Here is a 17,980-nt window from a genome sequence, read left to right on the forward strand (position 1 = left end):
ATTTCGGATGGCATGTCAAATTCAGCGGCTTCTCTTTTTTGCTTTTTTGTATCGACTATTTTCGTTGAATTTTAGTGCTTCTTCGTTTTCATTGAGTAACAATAATGTAGTAACATGGCATGTTTCCGTGTCTTCTGTTAAGCTAAAATCTAAAAGTGCCTCTCTGAGTGCTCTTTTCACATTCGTACAAAGTGCTTATTCTACGTTCGTGAATTGTGAGCTAGTAAAACAAAACCTAAAGTGCTGCTTTAAGCGCTTTTTTCACTTTCGTACAAAGTGCTTATTCTACCTTTGTGAATTGTGAGCTAGTAAAACAAAACCTAAAAGTGCTTCTTTGAGTGCTTTTTTTTCACATTCGTGCAAGTCGCTTACTCCAACTTCGTGAATTGTGAGCTAGTAAAACAAGGAAACCGAAGACAATGTTTACATAGCAAAACAAGTCCAAAGTGATGAATTTACTACTGCAAAGCTACTGCGATAATCGTTCATAAAATTCGAACCAAAGTACATTTATAAGCTCGTCGACGAACAAGATATCACCGAGTAATTTGACGTCGAGAATGAACACAGCCTAAAGTAAAAAAAGTATAATTAACAGAGTATGCACATAGCTTTTCCCTTTTGGGAATAAAGGAAAACAATGGCAAAATCTTTGCAAGCATTTACACTATCTATATTTTCCTCCGTTACTAATTATTCGTAGGCTTCGTAGGACTTCTAACATTGCAACAAGTTCGCAAAATGCCATCTAAGTAGAAAATTTGAAATGTTTCTGTCCTATATTTAGTTAACTAACCAAGACCATATCTTCACCCGCATTTGCCGCCGCTGCTTCTATTCTCTTCCAAGTCAATTGCCGCTGCTCTTCCTGCTCTCTAGTTCTGGTTTCTTTCTCTAAGTATTGCTGTTGGCACTCTTCAAACAATTCTGCATCCATTTCCTGGAACATCCTTCGGACGTTTCCTGTCAATCCATTGATCGCTTGGTTCCAGTGACCTTGCGTATTCTTCTCTAACGCTTCAAAGACTAATGGTAATATCACATTCCGGTTCTGAGAAATTAAAGTTACAATGTGCTCACTGTTCCACAAGTAAAGAGCCCGTTCGGCAACCTGCCACACATCCTTATGTTACAAGCACTTTTCAAATAGAATATTCGTACAACAAACCAGATACGCTTTTCAATTAAGCTTTCTTCCTCATTGCCAAGAAGATAATTTGTTGTGCGGTAGCAAGTAAGATGCATGTACCAATAGATTCCAACACATAATAAGTAGTAATACAGAAACACGATATCTTTATCAATTAAAGAGGAGAGAAAACGTGAAACTATAGACACTGTCTAGCTGTTATGAAAACTATGGACTAAGCAAATGTATTTGCTGGCTAGCCCGTCCTTGACCCGCTTTGGGAACAACAGTTCTTGATTAAACAAAGGGAGCTTTAGATTCAAACCCATCATCCTTCAACAACCTATAAATAGTACCCTTACAATCCTTTAGAAAAAAAAAAACCCATTTTAATATTAGAAGGGCCCAAACATGATAAATAGTTCATACAAAGACTGGAAAATTACAAGCATATGGCACCACATTTAAAATTAAGCCCAAGGCCCCCACTTCTTAAAAAACCAAATTAAAAAAAAAAAAAAAGATAAATAGCTTCGGGTTAATTGCTTATGGCCTTATGACAATAGAATTCTAGAACCTAAACGGAAAACACTCGGCCAAAATATTATGATATTTCTCATAAAACCCCTATAATCATTAGAGAAGAGCGCAAAAACAATTTCACTCTAAAATCTAGTTAGAGTTAGTATGGGTTTTTCTCCCTCCACTATGAGTCTCCACGGGGTTTTCTATAAAAGGTGTTGTGGGGATGGTGGTTTTATTAATATGTAATTCATAATCCACGATGTGATGCCCTGTTCATTACCATTTTTACACACTGGACTTCCAGATGGATGTAAACGAAAAGGATAACTTGTATTTCTTTTAAAAAGACTAGCAATATGGTGAGATTTCTTCAAAGAACCTCTCCTATACTAACTAAATTTCCTGACAGCATAACTTATTATGAAGTAGTTCTTGTATGTTGCAGAGGTGAATCATCAACCACTACAAGAAGGGGACACGAGGGGATGTTACTATCTAACACTGGCAGCAAGCTATACACAACTATGTATAGACACCCCAAACCTGTTCCAAAAGAGCGGCAGAGGTGTATCATAAGAAATTTCAACACTATTCGAGATGACCAACTTGGAATGACATACACATCGAAGGTATTGGTTACTCATGTAGCTATATATTCTTTACAAACAAGTTAAATAACACTTAGAATAATTTTCATTAGGTTTAACTGTTTAAGCAGTCTCGGTTGACAATGGAAAGGGGGAAAGAAAGCCCTCAAAGTAACGCTAATCATTATACAATAAACAGGTAATTCCCCATCAACTTATTAACTTTTTTTTTTTTTGAAAAGAACTTACTAACTTATTTCTGAGTGTCTGATACATTTTTATCACAAATACGTTTATATCAACAACAATGTTCCAAAAATCACTTAAGAAAATAATAAGATGAGCAATCCAAAACCAAAATACACCTAAAGATAAAGATGCCTTCAAAAGCAAAATCAATTAAACGGTATCTACCATGCTACTTGTACCAAAGAAAAGAAAAAAACAGTCTCTTTTTCGTTCACCTGGAAATGAGGGCTATTAAGGCAGCGTCCAATCTGTCCAAAAAGCGGAAGCATACATCTTTGAAACTCTGCGGCCTGCGTAGCCTCCAAAACATCTTCCAACTCCGCGAGAAACAGAACCTCCTTTTGACAATTGGTGACCGGCCAAAACTTCAATAACCCCTTGATCACCAGTTCGGCCAACTTAGAATCCTTGTCTACAAACTGTATGATACAATAGGCCAACTGGTAATGATACGCCGATATGGATTTGGGTTTGTGCAGCGGAATAAGTGCCCTCGCTAGGAACAACCTATGCTCCTCTTTCATGGGCAAAGCAAATCCATTTATTATACTCCCTAGAATCTCCAAAAACTCACCAATCCCACAATGCCTTTGTGTCTCGAATATAAACCTATAAAACACATTGTTCATGGCCTTCCTAATAAAGGGTCTATGAACCATGAACTTCCCATAAATTCTATGCAAAAGGGTTTTCAAATACTCGCGTTCCCGGGGATCCTCCGAATCGAACAACTCCATTAACCTCAGCACAAATATATGATCAATGTAACGCTTGGCAACTTTAGCATCGGTTTCAGGGGAGGCAATGTACCTTAACAAAAGTTCATAGACAATTTGGAGGTGGGGCCAGGAGGGTTCCTGATAAGGTTCCTCCTCGTCCGGTTCGATTAGGTCCGATGACGGCGGCAGGCACCGGAAGATGTTGATTGACACCATGCGGATGAGCTCCTCTTGCATTGGACCGGTGAGCTTGAGCGAACCGGAGTGGATGAAGTCGACGAGCTCCATTAGGGTTTGGCGCTTGAGCTCCTTCTCCCCAGCAGATTTGAGGGAACTGGAGAAGTCGCAGTAGAAAGAACAGAGCTGGAGCTTTTTGAGGAGGAGGGCCGGGCGGTCCGAGACGGCGGCGTCGAGGAGGAGAGGGAGGGTTTCCATGAGAGGGGAGAGAGTGACGAGTCGTGACTCGGGGTCGAACTCGGGATCGGTGGAATCGGGTTTTGGGGATTTGCGGTGGCCGCGTTTTATGATTTTGGTGAGCATTTTTTATTTTATTGGGATTTTTGGGAAGGGATAAGGACGACCTAGGAGACTGGAATGGAGAGGAAAGTTAGGGTTTTTGGGAGGGGATGAGGAGGGATTTGGGGGAAGAGGGATTGGAAATCATTTGGGTGTTTGGGAGGTGGGAAAATTTGCAGAGAAAGTGAGGGAAAGTTTTGAGTGGAGTTTGTGTGATTGAGGAAGTAGTTTATGGTCACTCTTGCTGGAACCGGTATCGTTTGGTAGGATGGGACGGGATGGGAATGAACGGAGAGGGAGTAAAGATGTCCTCGGATGGAAACAAGAAGGAGACGCAAATGTTATAATTTTGTGTTCCATGTACATGGAACGAGTCGTTCCATGGGATAAAGTGGAACGAAAATTCACCCAAAATTCGTCTCGTGGAATAACGCGTTCCACCAATTTTAGGCGCACCAAACATGGGATTGAACGCCTCTTCTCACTCCATTCCGTCCCGTCTCGTGTATCAAACGGTAAGCTTGATTATAAATGGAATGTTTTTTATTCTCTCTCCCCTACCCACCTGAGCATGCAAGTATGGTCGACGCGTACAAAATTTTTACTATGCTCCGGTCTGTAGCACGCATTAAAATAGTGGATGGTTGAATGTGTTGCTAAAGATTCAATTGTTAATGATGTAAATACTAAGAATCTCGATGTTCACTGTACTTTGGTGCATAATAGAAAAACTTACACAGAGGTGAAATGAATCCATTTGAACTTGCATGCTCTTGTTAAAATTGTCTTGAATTTAGGAATGGCATGAGCATGAAACTTGTTTTATGTATTGGAGTAACATGATCGTATCTAGGATTCGATTTTTGCAAGTGTTTCTTTAGAAGTAAAATCTCTCAACATTTTAAAACGAACTCATTAAAAGTTCAAGTCTTAACTGATAGATTATGACATGTCACCATATGTATATGCACGTAATGAGAATGGAGAGATTCCGCCTTATCACTCAGCGTATTCATCTGAAGAGAGAACACATGAGAGAAACACTAACACCATAATATACACGCTTGAGATCAAGAAAGGAGAATTATTTATAACAAAATTAAGAGATCAGGAGAGGAAAATTACTTTTAATCAAAATTAAGAATAGGGTGACAACTTTGACACTTCAATAGCACCCGCTCGAAATGTGAGGGGTGATAGTTAGAGTGCGAAAATCATTTCCCGGAAAAATTTTGAAAGCACATTTGTTAAGAATGAGAGTGGGAGACGAGACTTGTCAAACAGATATAGAAACTTTTCAATGAGGAGCAGAGATTCACATTTTTCTGCCAAAATACTAAATCCTCACTAATAAATAAGAAGAAAAAAAAAGTGAAATTAAATCATCAAAAGACATCGTCATCGATTCATGTTTCGACAGATTGGAAGCAACAGAGATGACCCACAAAACCAACATCCAAGATTCCTTAAAAGAGTACTGTTTGATTCATAGAAAGACCAGACTAAATTAAGCAAAAACTAACAGACCAGAAGCAGGAGAGGACAGTAAGGGTGAAGTTGCTGGTTTAACCACTGTTCGGGCACTCCCTTGCGAAATGGCCAGACTGTCCGCACTTGTAGCAGCCACCGCCTCCACCACTGCCACGGCCACCACTGCCACGGCCACCACCACCATAGCCTCCACCGCCCTGGGAGCAGTCCCTCGCCATGTGCCCTGACTCACCACACTTGTAGCAAGCACCACTGCTACCCCCTCCACCGCCCTGGGGGCACTCCCTCGCCATATGCCCAGAATCACCACACTTGAAGCAAGCACCACCGCCGCCGCCTCCACCGCTACGGCTGCCACCACCATAGCTTCCACCGCCCTGGGAGCAATCCCTCGCCATGTGCCCAGACTCACCACACTTGTAGCAAGCACCACCTCCACCGCCTCCACCACCCTGGGGGCACTCCCTCGACATGTGCCCGGACTCACCACACTTGAAGCAAGCACCACCTTTACTGCCGCCACCGCCCTTGGGGCACTCCCTTGACATGTGCCCGGACTCACCACACTTGAAGCAAGCACCACCTTTACCGCCTCCACCGCCCTGTGGGCACTCCCTCGACATGTGTCCAGACTCACCACACTTGAAGCAAGCACCACCTTTACCGCCTCCACCGCCTTGAGGGCACTCCCGCGACATGTGCCCAGACTCACCACACTTGAAGCAAGCACCACCTTTACCACCTCCACCACCCTGGGGGCACTCCCTCGACATGTGCCCAGATTCACCACATTTGAAGCAAGCACCATTGCTCCCGCCTCCACCTCTACCCCCAAAACCCCCTCTACGCCCACCATCTCCAAAACCCCCTCTGTCACCATCTCTATCACCGCCTCTACCTCCAAAACCACGTCCACCTCTCCAATTCCCACCACTTGAATCCTCAGGCTGGTCTCCATTCCCACCATCTGTTGAATTCCAACTGCTTTTACTGCCCCAACTCGATTTCTGATCTGCATCACCAGTTCCTGAGTTCCAACTACTTTTTTTGCCCCAAGTTGAATCCTGGTTCCCACCGGTGTCATCAGATCCTGATTTCCAATCACTTTTCTTCCCCCAACTGGACTCTTGATTGCCACCAGTCTCACTAGATTGAGAATTCCAAGTACTCTTCTTCCCCCAACTAGAATCAAGATTTCCACCAGTGTCGTCGGATCCAGAGTTCGAGTTGATTATCTTGCCCCAAGTAGAATCCTGGTTCCCACCTGAGGAAGCAGATCCGATGTTCCCATCGCTTTTCTTACCCCAACCAGACTCTTGACTGCCACCAGTCTCACTAGATCCTGAGTTCCAATTGCCTTTCTGGCCCCATTTAGAAACCTGATCTCCCCCTCCGCCACTTGACCCACCTTGCCAAGCTTTAGTTTGACCCCAGCCTGATGATTGATCTCCCCCTCCCCCACTTTGTTGTTCATTGGCGGCAGATCCTTTGCCCCACTTGCCTCCATTGTTCCCCACTCCGGCAGCGGTTACATCAGCTTGTTTACCCCATGAAGACCCTCCAGTTTGTTTACCCCATGAAGAATCGCCAGCTGGCTTACCCCAAGAAGAACTGCCATCTTGTTTACTCTCGGTTGAACTGCCACCTGCCTTACCCCAGCTTCCAGTCTGAACATTTTCAGCAGGTGTTGAGCTTTTCCACCCTGCATCACCAACAGTTGGTTCATCTTTACTGCTCCAGTTCCCTGTGGCTTTATTCTGAGGCTTACCCCAAGCAGGCCCATCACTACCGACTGCATTTCCTTTGTCCCAAGATTTCTGTTGAGCCCACCCAGGGCTTGAAATATCACCAGATGGTGCATCAGACTTCTTTCCCCATGCTCCCGCATCAACAACATTTTTACCTTTGCCCCATGAATCCAGTTGACCCGTCCCAGCAGGTTCAGCCTTCTGCCCCCAAGAATCACTTTTTCCCCAGCCAGCACCTTGGTCATTGTTATCTGGGGCACTGCTGTCACCCCCAGTTTTAGCACTTGATTTCCCCCAAGAGTCGCTTTTTCCCCAACCAGCGCCTTGATCATTGTTATCTGCTGGTGCACCGCTGCCACCCCCAGTTTTAGCACTTGATTTTCCCCAAGCATCGCTTTTTCCCCAGCCAGCACCTTGATCATTGTTATCTGGTGCACTACTGTCACCTCCAGCTTTAGCACTTGATTTTCCCCAAGTGTTGCTTTTTCCCCAGCTAGCACCTTGATCACTGTTATCTGGTGCACTACTATCACCCTCAGTTTTAGCACTTGATTTTCCCCAAGCGTCACTTTTTCCCCAGCCGGCACCTTGATCATTGTTATCTGCTGTTGGTGCTGCTGCTGCACCCCAGGATGAAGCTGTACTTGGAGCCGCTTTGCTCCCCCAAGAAGTATCATCATCTACAGGTTATCAAAAGAAAATAAATGAAGCAGCTCTGCCAAGAAAAGCATTGATCATCAAAGATGTTGATATCATTAAACTTCAGAACTGAACATACCTTTTTTAACAAGATTTGCACTAGCCCAAGAATTACTGCAAGAAAGTGGTAATCAGCATCAGAATATACACAAAGGAATTTGGTAAAAAAAGCATCAAATAAACAAATAGAAAAACTACGTCTTGTACAACATAAAATGAATTTCTGTCGGATTACCTTTCACCAGATGCCCCTCCAGCATTCCACCCACCACCCCCGGCTGATGCCCCTCCAGCATCCCACCCATCACCCCCCGCAGATGCCCCAGCTCCATTTGTCCAGTCTTCAAATATAACAAGCACCATAGGTCACATTTTTAAAGGTCAAAAACAGCATATATGCATAGTTGTATAAAAAAAGTGATCCCCTTTCCAGCTATGTGGCATGTTATGTTGAGTTGACTAGATTTAAGTATGGAATGAAGGTAGAAATTGCTTCCAGAAGATGCATACCATTTGAGCCTCCTTCACTTCCGAGCAAATCAAATGGTTTTAAACTGGACTCCGGGTCCTCACTTTACAGAGAAAGAGACATTAGCACACTTAGAAAAGACAATTAAGCATGAAAAGCTTGGCATAAATGATTAATTGACTAAATATAATTACCCAATCAGCACATTAGAGCTCTTTCCACGAACTTCAGAAATATGCTCTTTTGTAACTGCATAACAATGAAACAACAAACTTATGATAGCCGTAGAATTGCATTCAATGATCAACCAACCAAACTCCCCGCAGTAATCAAAATGATATTGACCAACCTGTAAGAACCTTTTGCTGAGAATCAAGCTTAACAGTAATATCAGCACGGCGTATAGCCAAGATGCGACAGAGGTATCCCTTCAATGGACCCACACGGATTCTTACAGTTTGACCAATTGAGAACATTCCATCTTTATCACCCTGACTGACTGCATTAAACAATTAATCAGCAGGAGGCAGAAAACTTGATATTAACAATTGAAAACTTAAATCACAGCACTAGCACTCATACTTACAGTTACTATCCCTTTCTTGCCATGGCTTTTTTGGCGATAGCGGGGATTTAGGAGACGACACGAAATCTCCAAAACCCAGAGCACCTGAATCCCCATCCTGAATGAGGAAGAAATATCATTACCAACGCCTTCATGCTAAAATGTAATATACCGTACACTCAAAGAACAAAAGAAAAAAGCTTCCTACCTTCTCTTTGCAAGAATCAATGTAAAGCTTAACTTTCTCACACATTTGTGATTTTGAGCAAAAATAACCACCATTTTCTGTCTCGTTCTCATCATACAAGAATATGGTGCCTCTATAGATTTGCTTAACAATACCCTGCCTACCCTGCAAAATTGGGACAAACTAGTGTAAAATATTCCAGCCTATGGAGCCATATGTACCTCAGTAAACTAATTTTTACGTTCTAAGATAAATGATCTCAAGTTAGTGCCAAACCTCCAAAGGTCCTTGCAACACTTTGACAGTATCACTAACGCATATGGCCTTCATGTGCTGATCTAATGCCGTAAATTTCATATCAGAAAGAACATTTTTTAACTCACGCTTCTGAACCATCAGCACAATAGGTCCTTCCACCCCCTCTTTCAGAATCTAGGACACACATTATAGAGTGTTAGTAGTGTTTTAAATCGTCTGAGAAAACAAACTAGATTTTGTACCTTGTAGCTATCATCTTTCTCCATGCCTATTACAAGACCAAAATCTTTCCGGCTGCAACAGAAAATAAGACCAGTAAAAATCATTTCGATGTACATAAGCAGTTCATGGAGGATCACCAAGGCCACATAAGTTCGTTCAGGACTCACCCAAAACAAACAAGATCATACAGTTCAAAGCCATTCCCACTGGACACTGAAGAACCCTTTCCTTTCCCCATAGACGCTGATGAGTCCTCACCCTTTCCCATAGAACCTGATGAACCCTCTCCTTTCCCCTTAGACCCAGATGAACCCTCTCCTTTCCCCATAGTCTGTGATGAACCCTCTCCTTTCCCCATAGATCCTGATGAACCCTCTCCTTTCCCCATAGACCCTGATGTGCCCTCTCCTTTCCCCATAGACCCTGATGAACCCTCTCCTTTCCCCATAGAACCTGATGAACCCTCTCCTTTACCACCGCCTTCTTCAATTTTGATGGTCCGCCTTTTCTTTTCTGTTGTACCATAAAGCTCTGTAAGCCAGTCCTCATCCTCATTTTTGGTGTTCTCAGAAGGAGTGAATTTCAGTAGCTCTTCTTCTGATGGCATAACACCCCAGAAGCTTAATGAATCTATTGATACTTTTTTGTATACATATCCATCCTTGAACATCAGACCATCAAGAAATTCAAACTTCATGCCACTTTCACGATCAGTCCTGTACTGGATGAGAGGGCGGAACTCCCTACATGCAAGATAAATAAATAAATAAACATTCTATCAGAAGCTAGCATGAAATAACGAACTACTAGTCAATGATCTGTTTCATACTCGAGTTCGTTTGAGCTGATCAATCTTGGGGCAGGTGCAGACCTTTTCTTTCTAGTACCTCCTCCACCCTATAGAGTGAAAAGGAATCAATACATACAGAATCTTAAATCATATTCAGATTATTAATGATCTGGATTCTAAAGTTGCAAACACACAAAGACATCACATATCCAAATCCAAATTAAACAAGCATTAGAGGAAAGATATTTATAACAAGAAAACCGTTACCAACAAACAGAAAGAGGAAAGCATGTGATAAAGAGGAAAGATATTTATTACAAATTTTGCAGCCATTGCTTGAAGATCAATTCTGGGGATCAGCTTTACGGTCGCTCTTTTTCGTAAATCATTCACAAATACAACCTTCAGAAAAAAAATCCAGATAGCAGAAATGAGTGTCGACCATTAAAGCAACCCAACCAGCCCAAGCTGGGACAAATTATACCTGTGCCAAATCACCCTTGTAGTTCCCATTCTTCACACGAGCCCACATGCCCGCAGTAATTCCATTGGATTTAGTCCGAGGAGACAGCAAATGAGAAACTTCGTTATTTGGAACTGGCATTACTCGGGATGGGTATATACTACAAATTCCTTTACATGCCTAAGAATATCAATGAAAGTTCAGATACTAGTATATTAAGATTAAGAATAGTATTGGCCAAACAAGAAACTTTTCCTGCACTAACTAATAAAAAGATCAACTTTCTATAACATCCAAAGGAAAGATCACCTCATTAATATCAGATTGCTTGTCAGCTTCGATGAAAACAAAACCCTTGATGTGCTCAACAGCAAATGCAGAAACAATCTGTAGTTTGGTACCTAGCGATCGGAAGTCAACAAACTTCTGCATCATACAGAAAGCTGAATGCCTCTCGCGGCCAACCTACATCCCAAAACATTTGACTGAGGAAAGATGGTCGTCCTTTTTAGAAGAAAAAAAAAAAAAGGAAAGATGGTTTTTCGGAGCCATTTCAGAATTTTTCTACAACAAAAAAAAAATTCAATGTCATACCATGCATTTCACTTTCCAGATGATTGGATCCTTAACATTAGGCAGAACATTTCCATCAACAGACCTTTTGTTCTCATAATTATCTTCAGCATAGGTTACATAGCTCGAGCCACTCCTGTATCGTTCTTCCATCATTTTTTCAAACTCTTCACCATCCAGATCCTCCTCTTTAGGAACGAATGGAAGGTTATGTGCTTTCCCTGGGTCATTCGGGGCTACAGGTTCTGTTTCAAATTCTTCTTCCATAAAATCTGTAATCAATAATTTCAAAAGAAACATCAGAGTGTAAACACAGATTTCAAAGGAAAAATGCACATACTCAGTTATCATGCTACTTGTATACACCAAAGACATTTATTACATGACTGCAACCTTGTAAATTTAAGCCAAAATTTCAACATCTACTGCAAAAGTTCAACTTGTTTCGGTGAACTTCACAACGAGGGCAAACAGATGACTATTATAGTCATCACTAACCCTTAATGTGCACATATATATATGTGTGTGTGTATTTCATATAACACAGCATGCAACTATAATAGTGCATACTTAACAACACCTGCACAACAATGTCCAAATGCACAGAAGTTCCATTAGGCAAAATCGGTATCAACCCAATAAATCGAAGAAAGTCTCTCAAAGCCATTATTTACATTATGGTCAGCAAAAATGTTTAAGAAATTAAGCAACCTAACTACACACTTCAAAAAAAATTGGGTCCACAAGCAACCACAAAATCCAGAAATTCAAATATACAAAGGAAATGCAGGAAATTAATAAAGGTTTAATCTGTCAATACGCACAAAGCAAGCTTCAAAAAAAATTACCCATTTCAAAAACCCTAGAAATCCGAACCCAGATGGAAAATGCGCGACCATAAAAGACATCAGAGACAGAATATACCGTCATCGAAGTCACTCTCGTCGCCGTCGTCGGCTTCGTCAGCGACGTCTTCGAAGAATCTAAGAACGCCGGGGTTGCCCCTCTTCCGGCCACCACCGGACTTGTCATCGTGCTTACGCTTCCCGCCGGAGAATCCACCTCCGGTGGCGATCCCCTTACCCTTAGACGCCATCACAATGCGAAGGTTTCAGAGAAGGAAGGCCTCAATCGCAGGCAGCGAGAGAGAGAGAGAGAGAGGTGCCACTGATGACTGGTGAATTGGTCTTCAAAAGCCCTTCAGCATTTTCCAGTGTAGGTGGCAGGTGGGGAAATGGGACTTTTGCGATTTTACAGTTCTGTCCTTTGTTTCTATGTTTTTAATGGCTTTGGCTTAATTGTTGGCGCGTGGGTATTAAAGTCAAATCAAGTTTATGCTTGGCCAATTGTGGAAACAAGTATTGTTGCTACAAATTTGGATTTTCCCTTTCGAAAATATGGAAAATTTATTAAAAGAATTGTTTATGAATCTAAAGAAGAACGGGTATAGCCTTGACTCATATTTTTTTTTGTCAACAACGGGGCATAAATAATAACAAAAAAAAATTACATAAGAATATCACATGATCATGATACTTCAATTATATTAACAACTAGGAACGCACTTGCTCACAAAAAACTAGACCCAAACTGCATAATAAATCCAAACAAGGTAAAACATTAATAACAAAATTATTTTTACAACAAATATATCGAATTTCACAAGACCAGCTTTAGCTTTAGTGCCTTCACTCACCTTTGTTAACCATGATCTTCCAAAAAAAAAAAAGGAAATTTTCATCATGGCTTTTTTATAAAAATAATTAACGAGAAAAGTGTTTGGGTCTAACTGTTAAGTATATATTCTATATTGTTAAGAGAATCCTCCTTGTCAACTTTTTCCCTTTTCTATTTTGCCCTCACTTTTGATGCACATTATTGACAAAAATGAGGGCAAAATAGTAATTTTGTACCTTTTGACAAAATGACAATCATATCCCTATTTTTCCTATTTTGCCCTCTTTTTTTTTAGAAAATGACAATCATATACTTATTTTTCTAGTTTTATCCTCACTTTTGATACACAATATTTACATAAGGATGACAAAATAGGAAAAAAAAATGGGAAAAAAGTTGACAAGGAGGCTTCTCTTAATAATAGTATAGAAAAAAATGCACTTATTAAGAGAAAGGGGAAAAAAACTGACAATGAAGCTTCTCTTAATAACACTTTTGATACACAATATTTACATAAGGAGGACAAGATAGGAAAAAAAAAGGGGGGGGTGGGAATTGACAAGGAGGCTTCTCTTAATAATAGTATAGAAAAAAAAATATGCACTTATTAAGAGAAATTATTCACAAACACAAAATGTGTGCTCTATAATTGTTAATAGATCCAACCATTTCTCTTGGGAGACCAACTCCAACCAAAGCTGCTTAAACCCAAAATTTAGCATCAAGCAATGAAAAACACCCAGACCCGAGCCCAAATATATTGAACATACAAACCCAAATTTGGGAGCCCATTTTGGGAAATATGGGGAGAGGATCCTCTCCGGACCTAAACTCTCCGGATCCTCCTTCTTCCTTCTTTTCTGCAGTTTTGCTTCTTATTCTTCTTCTCCTTCAAATATTCTTCTTCGATAATCCTTCTTCTTCAATTTTGCTTCTTCTTTTTCACTTTTTTTTTGTTTGTTTACAGGGAAACTTCTACACGCACAATTTTATACAACCACGACCGTCGACGACTATCACGACTTTGCTAATAACCAGCTCCGGGGAGGCTACGACGCCGACTCAGCCTTTAAAGAAGAAGGATCTGGAGGATCATAGGGTTTGGGTCCTGAGAGCATCCTCTGCCAGAAATATAAACCTCTATGAGAGGGCCCCTCGTGTCAGAAAAAATGAAGGTGAAGACAAAAGGGAGACACCATTTAGGGGATAGCAGACCCCGCTGCCTATTAGAGGTGCCCAACTAAAAGCAGATGTTACTTCTCATGACTTTGAAACTTCAAGAAGGGGTAATTCCTAGTGATGACAATAGTCGCTGTTAAGGTATCAAACTTTCAACAACAAATGTTGGAGCATAGGATTATGACAAAATAATATACAATTTATATATGAGAGTTTCCACTCTTAATATCACCAAGAGCTTTTATGATAAAATCCAACACCTAGTAATAGATGGTTAAATTGTGTCAATATGACCATGTGATGGACGTTGTTGATGCTTCATTACAGCTTGACCTCGAAGCAGGCAGGTGGTGATGTTAACAGTGGCAGATACGGCAATGACATACTGCACGAAAGAACTGCACCACCGGACGTAACAATGGCAGACCGGTGAAGGCAGAAAGTTGAGGAATACTTGGTTGCAGTGATGCAGATAGGACTCTCTTGCTGTGCAATATCACCAAGGGAGCAGATGCATATGGGATGCGGTTGTTAGAAAAATGAGTGCAATTAGAGACTCGTACCCCAAAGTTAAGAAGACTTAAGGAGGACAAAGCAAAGCTGCTCAAAGGAGAATGGACATTGCTGAACAAGCATGTTGTCCACTGTATGCTCCCCAAAGCAATTCGACCTCCGCCACTCTGCCTCACATGAGAAGTCATCGTTGTTTTGTGCGTGTTTTCTGTTTTTCTTTTTCCATTTATATGACTCGATGTTTGTATGGAGCTTTTTAGAATTGTCTTGGTTTTATCCGATTCTGTTTAAAATCTGATAACCTCATGCATCTCATATGTGAAGAAATTGTTGGACAGAAGCCTTCGTTTTCGAGCTTATGCACAAACGCTAACAATAATATCAGATACCTTCTCAGTTCTCACTGCTGTACGTGTTTAGCTCATTGATCAGTATCCTTAACATCGCTATCCACATTTGAGCCCATGCAACGTAGGAAGTCCACCATTCCACATTTCGTTTTTCCTTTTCTGGTCATGCGATATTCTAATTCTAACTTGTACAAACTAACAAACGCTTCTCACAAGATCTTGTGTTTTCAAGGACATTCATAACTCGCTCATACAACCAAACAACCAAAACGCCACACACAAGATCAAACGCATGCTAAGAACACAAGAAATTATAACCGTTGACCAATTGTGGAAAAAAAAAATCCTGAAGTCCTTAAAAACACAGAACTTATTGGCCTCCAAAGCAACAACTTTATTTTTGTGCGCGTGCGCTGCTTGTTCCTCTGGAGTCGATCTACTTGTTGCTGTCTTCCCAACTGGTCTCCTTTCCAGAGGCTTCGTACCCACCTTGATAGTAAGAAAATTCACAACCTAACACACAGATGGGTGATTTGAATTTGAGCGTAAAGGGGCAGACATACTGCCGTAGCCAACTAGTCTCCATTCCGGAGGCTTCTTACTCTTTATTTTCCTAAAAGAACTTTGTCTGCATGATTGCCATTTTCTCGACCTATTACGTTCATTGCATGCAAGGATTCGGTTGGCTAAATTCCTCCAGGCCAGGCAAACTTATTATCCCATTTCTTATTTTCAAAGGATCCAAATCAGGTGCTACGTAGCATACGTACTGTAATGGGAAGGGAACCCTAGAAGCACGAGAAGAGTTATACTTTCAATTGGGAAGCTAAAGTGAAGGTATCTCAAATTAATCACACCTAAACAAATTAAAATACATGATAACACAAGATATGCTTGAGATATTCTCATCTTAATTGTTGGAGCCTAAATTGCGCACCGCTGTAGGCGGATGGGCTAAGCAAGTTTGGCTACTTGCAAAGAAATAAATAAGCGCAGTCAACATGAGGTACTTGCCAAAGACTCTCCGAAACGAGTTTTAGACTCAAGTAGTAGGCAAGAGAATGAAAAGAGTGTGTAAATTGTGTATTAGCAAAGATGAACCTTAGATGGGTGTATTTATACCCAGTCGGGGGATAGACCCTTTAGAATAATGATTCCGTATTAAACCGGGAAAATCCAAGAAAGTATCTAAGGCCATATATTGTTTTCTCTCTGAAGTGTGATTACTTGCACTCCAATTCCTAAATTGTAAGAATCTCTAACAATATAAAATTTGTATGATCTTGAATGAGGTCAGGTTCCCGTGCCTTGTGGAACAAGAATGACCAATCTCAACGAAATCGGTTGACTTCACCTACTTTTCCGGAGTACAATAAGATGTGATGACATTGCTGGTTCGTTGAACCAACTAAATCCAATCAGAGATGTTGAGTCCATAACCAAATTTTTGTATACGTATTTCAATCCGTCTTACTTAGGAGGTCAGACAATAAACTCCCTTCGAAAACGGGAATGTGAAATGTGAAGAATGAGTCCCTCATCTACTTTCTCCCACTTGGCCATGATGGTTTATCAATGACATGATGGTTTTTCCATTGATTGACTATTGGTCCTAAAGTTGGCCAATAATACTTTGGCCTGATGGTTTTTCCATTGATTGACTATTGATCCTAAAGTTGGCCAATAATACTTTGGCCATGATGGTTTTTCCATTGACTGAGTATTAAACCTTAAAGTCGGCCAATAATTCTTTGGCCATGATGGTTTTTCCATTGACTGACTATTGACCCTAAAACACACTTATTTTTATTTCTTATACATTTCTTATTAATTTATGTCATTTGATTTCTTTTTAATTCAATCGATCCGATTGCTGCAAATTAAGAAGACGTGTATGAAGTTCTTAAATTAATACAGAAAGCCCTTCTTGATTATCCACACACAGCCCATACAGATAATGTGGTTCTCTGATTTTTTTTTTCTTTAATAGTTTGGAATAGTAAAATTAATGGTAAAAATAAACAAATTAATGAAGGTATTATAACAATTAAAAAAATATATTAAAGGCTTAATTCCGTTTTTTATTAAAGCAGCTTTTGAAAGTAACCTACATGCTGTTTTTAAATGTTATTGTCTGGGAGCCATTGATTTTAAAATAAACAACATATTTTACTTTTACCACGTTTTTTTACTGCTTAACTTTAAAGTGAACCAGTTTTTGATGAAAAAAAATCAATCCCATATATGACCTTAATAAGTTGAAATACCAAAAGATAAACCCATAATTCTCCGTGAGGAGTCTGAAGACACACCAATTTCTCGATAAGGAGGGCAAAACTTCAAAGTCAATTACTCAAAGTCAATTGTATAAAATGAGTTCGCGCTATCGTGACATTCCAGTTTGAAAATGCAACTTTTCCAGTCGTTTGGTCTCTCTTACTATCTTCGCTCTTCGTCTTGCTCGCGTCTGTCGTTCTCTTCGTGCTTTTGTTGCTCTTCACTTCTTCAGTCGTTTGGTCTCTCTTGCTATCTTCTCTCTTCATCTCGCTCAGTCTCAAACTGGATAGTTTTGCGGTGAGTTATTCCAATCTCTTATATGGGACTTTATTTTTCTAACTGCATGGACTGTGTTTTGTTGAAATTTAAATATAAGAAACTTTTAATTTTTCTGGGTTCAATTTTAAATCAGAATCTGTTATGGGTTGTTATCAACCATTGAATTGGTTTTGGAGTTTTCGTTTGATCAGAGAGAGAGAGAGAATGTGTGTTTTTTTGGGTGAAACTTTTAATCGGTGAGATTTTTAGTTAGGCTATGTTGTGGGTTTTGGCCAATTTCTAGCGTGTTTATTTCAAGCCTTGAGTTTTGTAAGGACTGTTTCATTATTTAGACAGGTAGTTTGACCCCATTGACGAATTTTTTCACAGCAGCTTCAAATCAACCTGTCTCCTCTCAGTCGGTCGCTCTGTTTCTTCTACAAGTATATCTATTTATACAGTTATGTACATATATATAATCGATTTCTACTATACTTTTACATCTATCGAATGAAAAATTGATTTTTTTTTATTTG

General features: G+C 40.4%; 2 protein-coding genes across 6 annotated transcripts; both read right to left on the reverse strand.

Annotated features, from left to right (window-relative positions):
- Positions 1-447: 447 nt before the first annotated feature.
- Positions 448-4,030, reverse strand: LOC126630791 (serine/threonine protein phosphatase 2A 57 kDa regulatory subunit B' beta isoform-like). The gene is made up of 2 exons (XM_050301009.1): positions 2,706-4,030; positions 448-1,111 (listed from the first exon to the last, which is right to left on the reverse strand). The coding sequence occupies exons 1-2, from the start codon at positions 3,747-3,749 to the stop codon at positions 788-790; spliced, it is 1,368 nt and encodes a 455-aa protein (XP_050156966.1). The 5' UTR covers positions 3,750-4,030; the 3' UTR covers positions 448-787.
- A 968-nt stretch (positions 4,031-4,998) lies between these two features.
- Positions 4,999-12,403, reverse strand: LOC126620657 (protein RNA-directed DNA methylation 3-like). 5 transcript variants are annotated; one of them, XM_050288904.1, is made up of 18 exons: positions 12,115-12,403; positions 11,212-11,462; positions 10,927-11,082; positions 10,639-10,797; positions 10,473-10,556; positions 10,194-10,261; positions 9,532-10,107; positions 9,385-9,436; positions 9,161-9,316; positions 8,906-9,049; positions 8,719-8,815; positions 8,482-8,631; positions 8,327-8,381; positions 8,174-8,235; positions 7,899-8,004; positions 7,743-7,777; positions 5,950-7,644; positions 4,999-5,649 (listed from the first exon to the last, which is right to left on the reverse strand). In XM_050288904.1, the coding sequence occupies exons 1-18, from the start codon at positions 12,284-12,286 to the stop codon at positions 5,291-5,293; spliced, it is 4,377 nt and encodes a 1,458-aa protein (XP_050144861.1). In that variant the 5' UTR covers positions 12,287-12,403; the 3' UTR covers positions 4,999-5,290. The 5 variants fall into 5 exon arrangements, with proteins under 5 accessions (XP_050144861.1, XP_050144857.1, XP_050144850.1 ...); XM_050288900.1 differs by having other exon boundaries at positions 4,999-5,724; XM_050288893.1 differs by having other exon boundaries at positions 5,875-7,644.
- Positions 12,404-17,980: the final 5,577 nt, after the last annotated feature.

The sequence above is a fragment of the Malus sylvestris genome, chromosome 1 (genome assembly GCF_916048215.2).
Source record: "Malus sylvestris chromosome 1, drMalSylv7.2, whole genome shotgun sequence".
NCBI classification, from domain to species: Eukaryota; Viridiplantae; Streptophyta; class Magnoliopsida; order Rosales; family Rosaceae; genus Malus; species Malus sylvestris.

Bases quoted from the DNA above. Each gene is read 5' to 3' on its own strand.
- LOC126630791 (XM_050301009.1), bottom strand. From the start codon at position 3,749: ATGCTCACCAAAATCATAAAACGCGGCCACCGCAAATCCCCAAAACCC. The intron at 1,112-2,705 runs GTGAACGAAAAA...GATGTGTGGCAG, and splicing joins TTAATAGCCCTCATTTCCAG to GTTGCCGAACGGGCTCTTTA.
- LOC126620657 (XM_050288877.1), bottom strand. From the start codon at position 12,286: ATGGCGTCTAAGGGTAAGGGGATCGCCACCGGAGGTGGATTCTCCGGC. The intron at 7,778-7,898 runs GTAATCCGACAG...ACTTTCTTGCAG, and splicing joins GGAGGGGCATCTGGTGAAAG to TAATTCTTGGGCTAGTGCAA. The intron at 7,645-7,742 runs GTATGTTCAGTT...GATAACCTGTAG, and splicing joins TGCAAATCTTGTTAAAAAAG to ATGATGATACTTCTTGGGGG.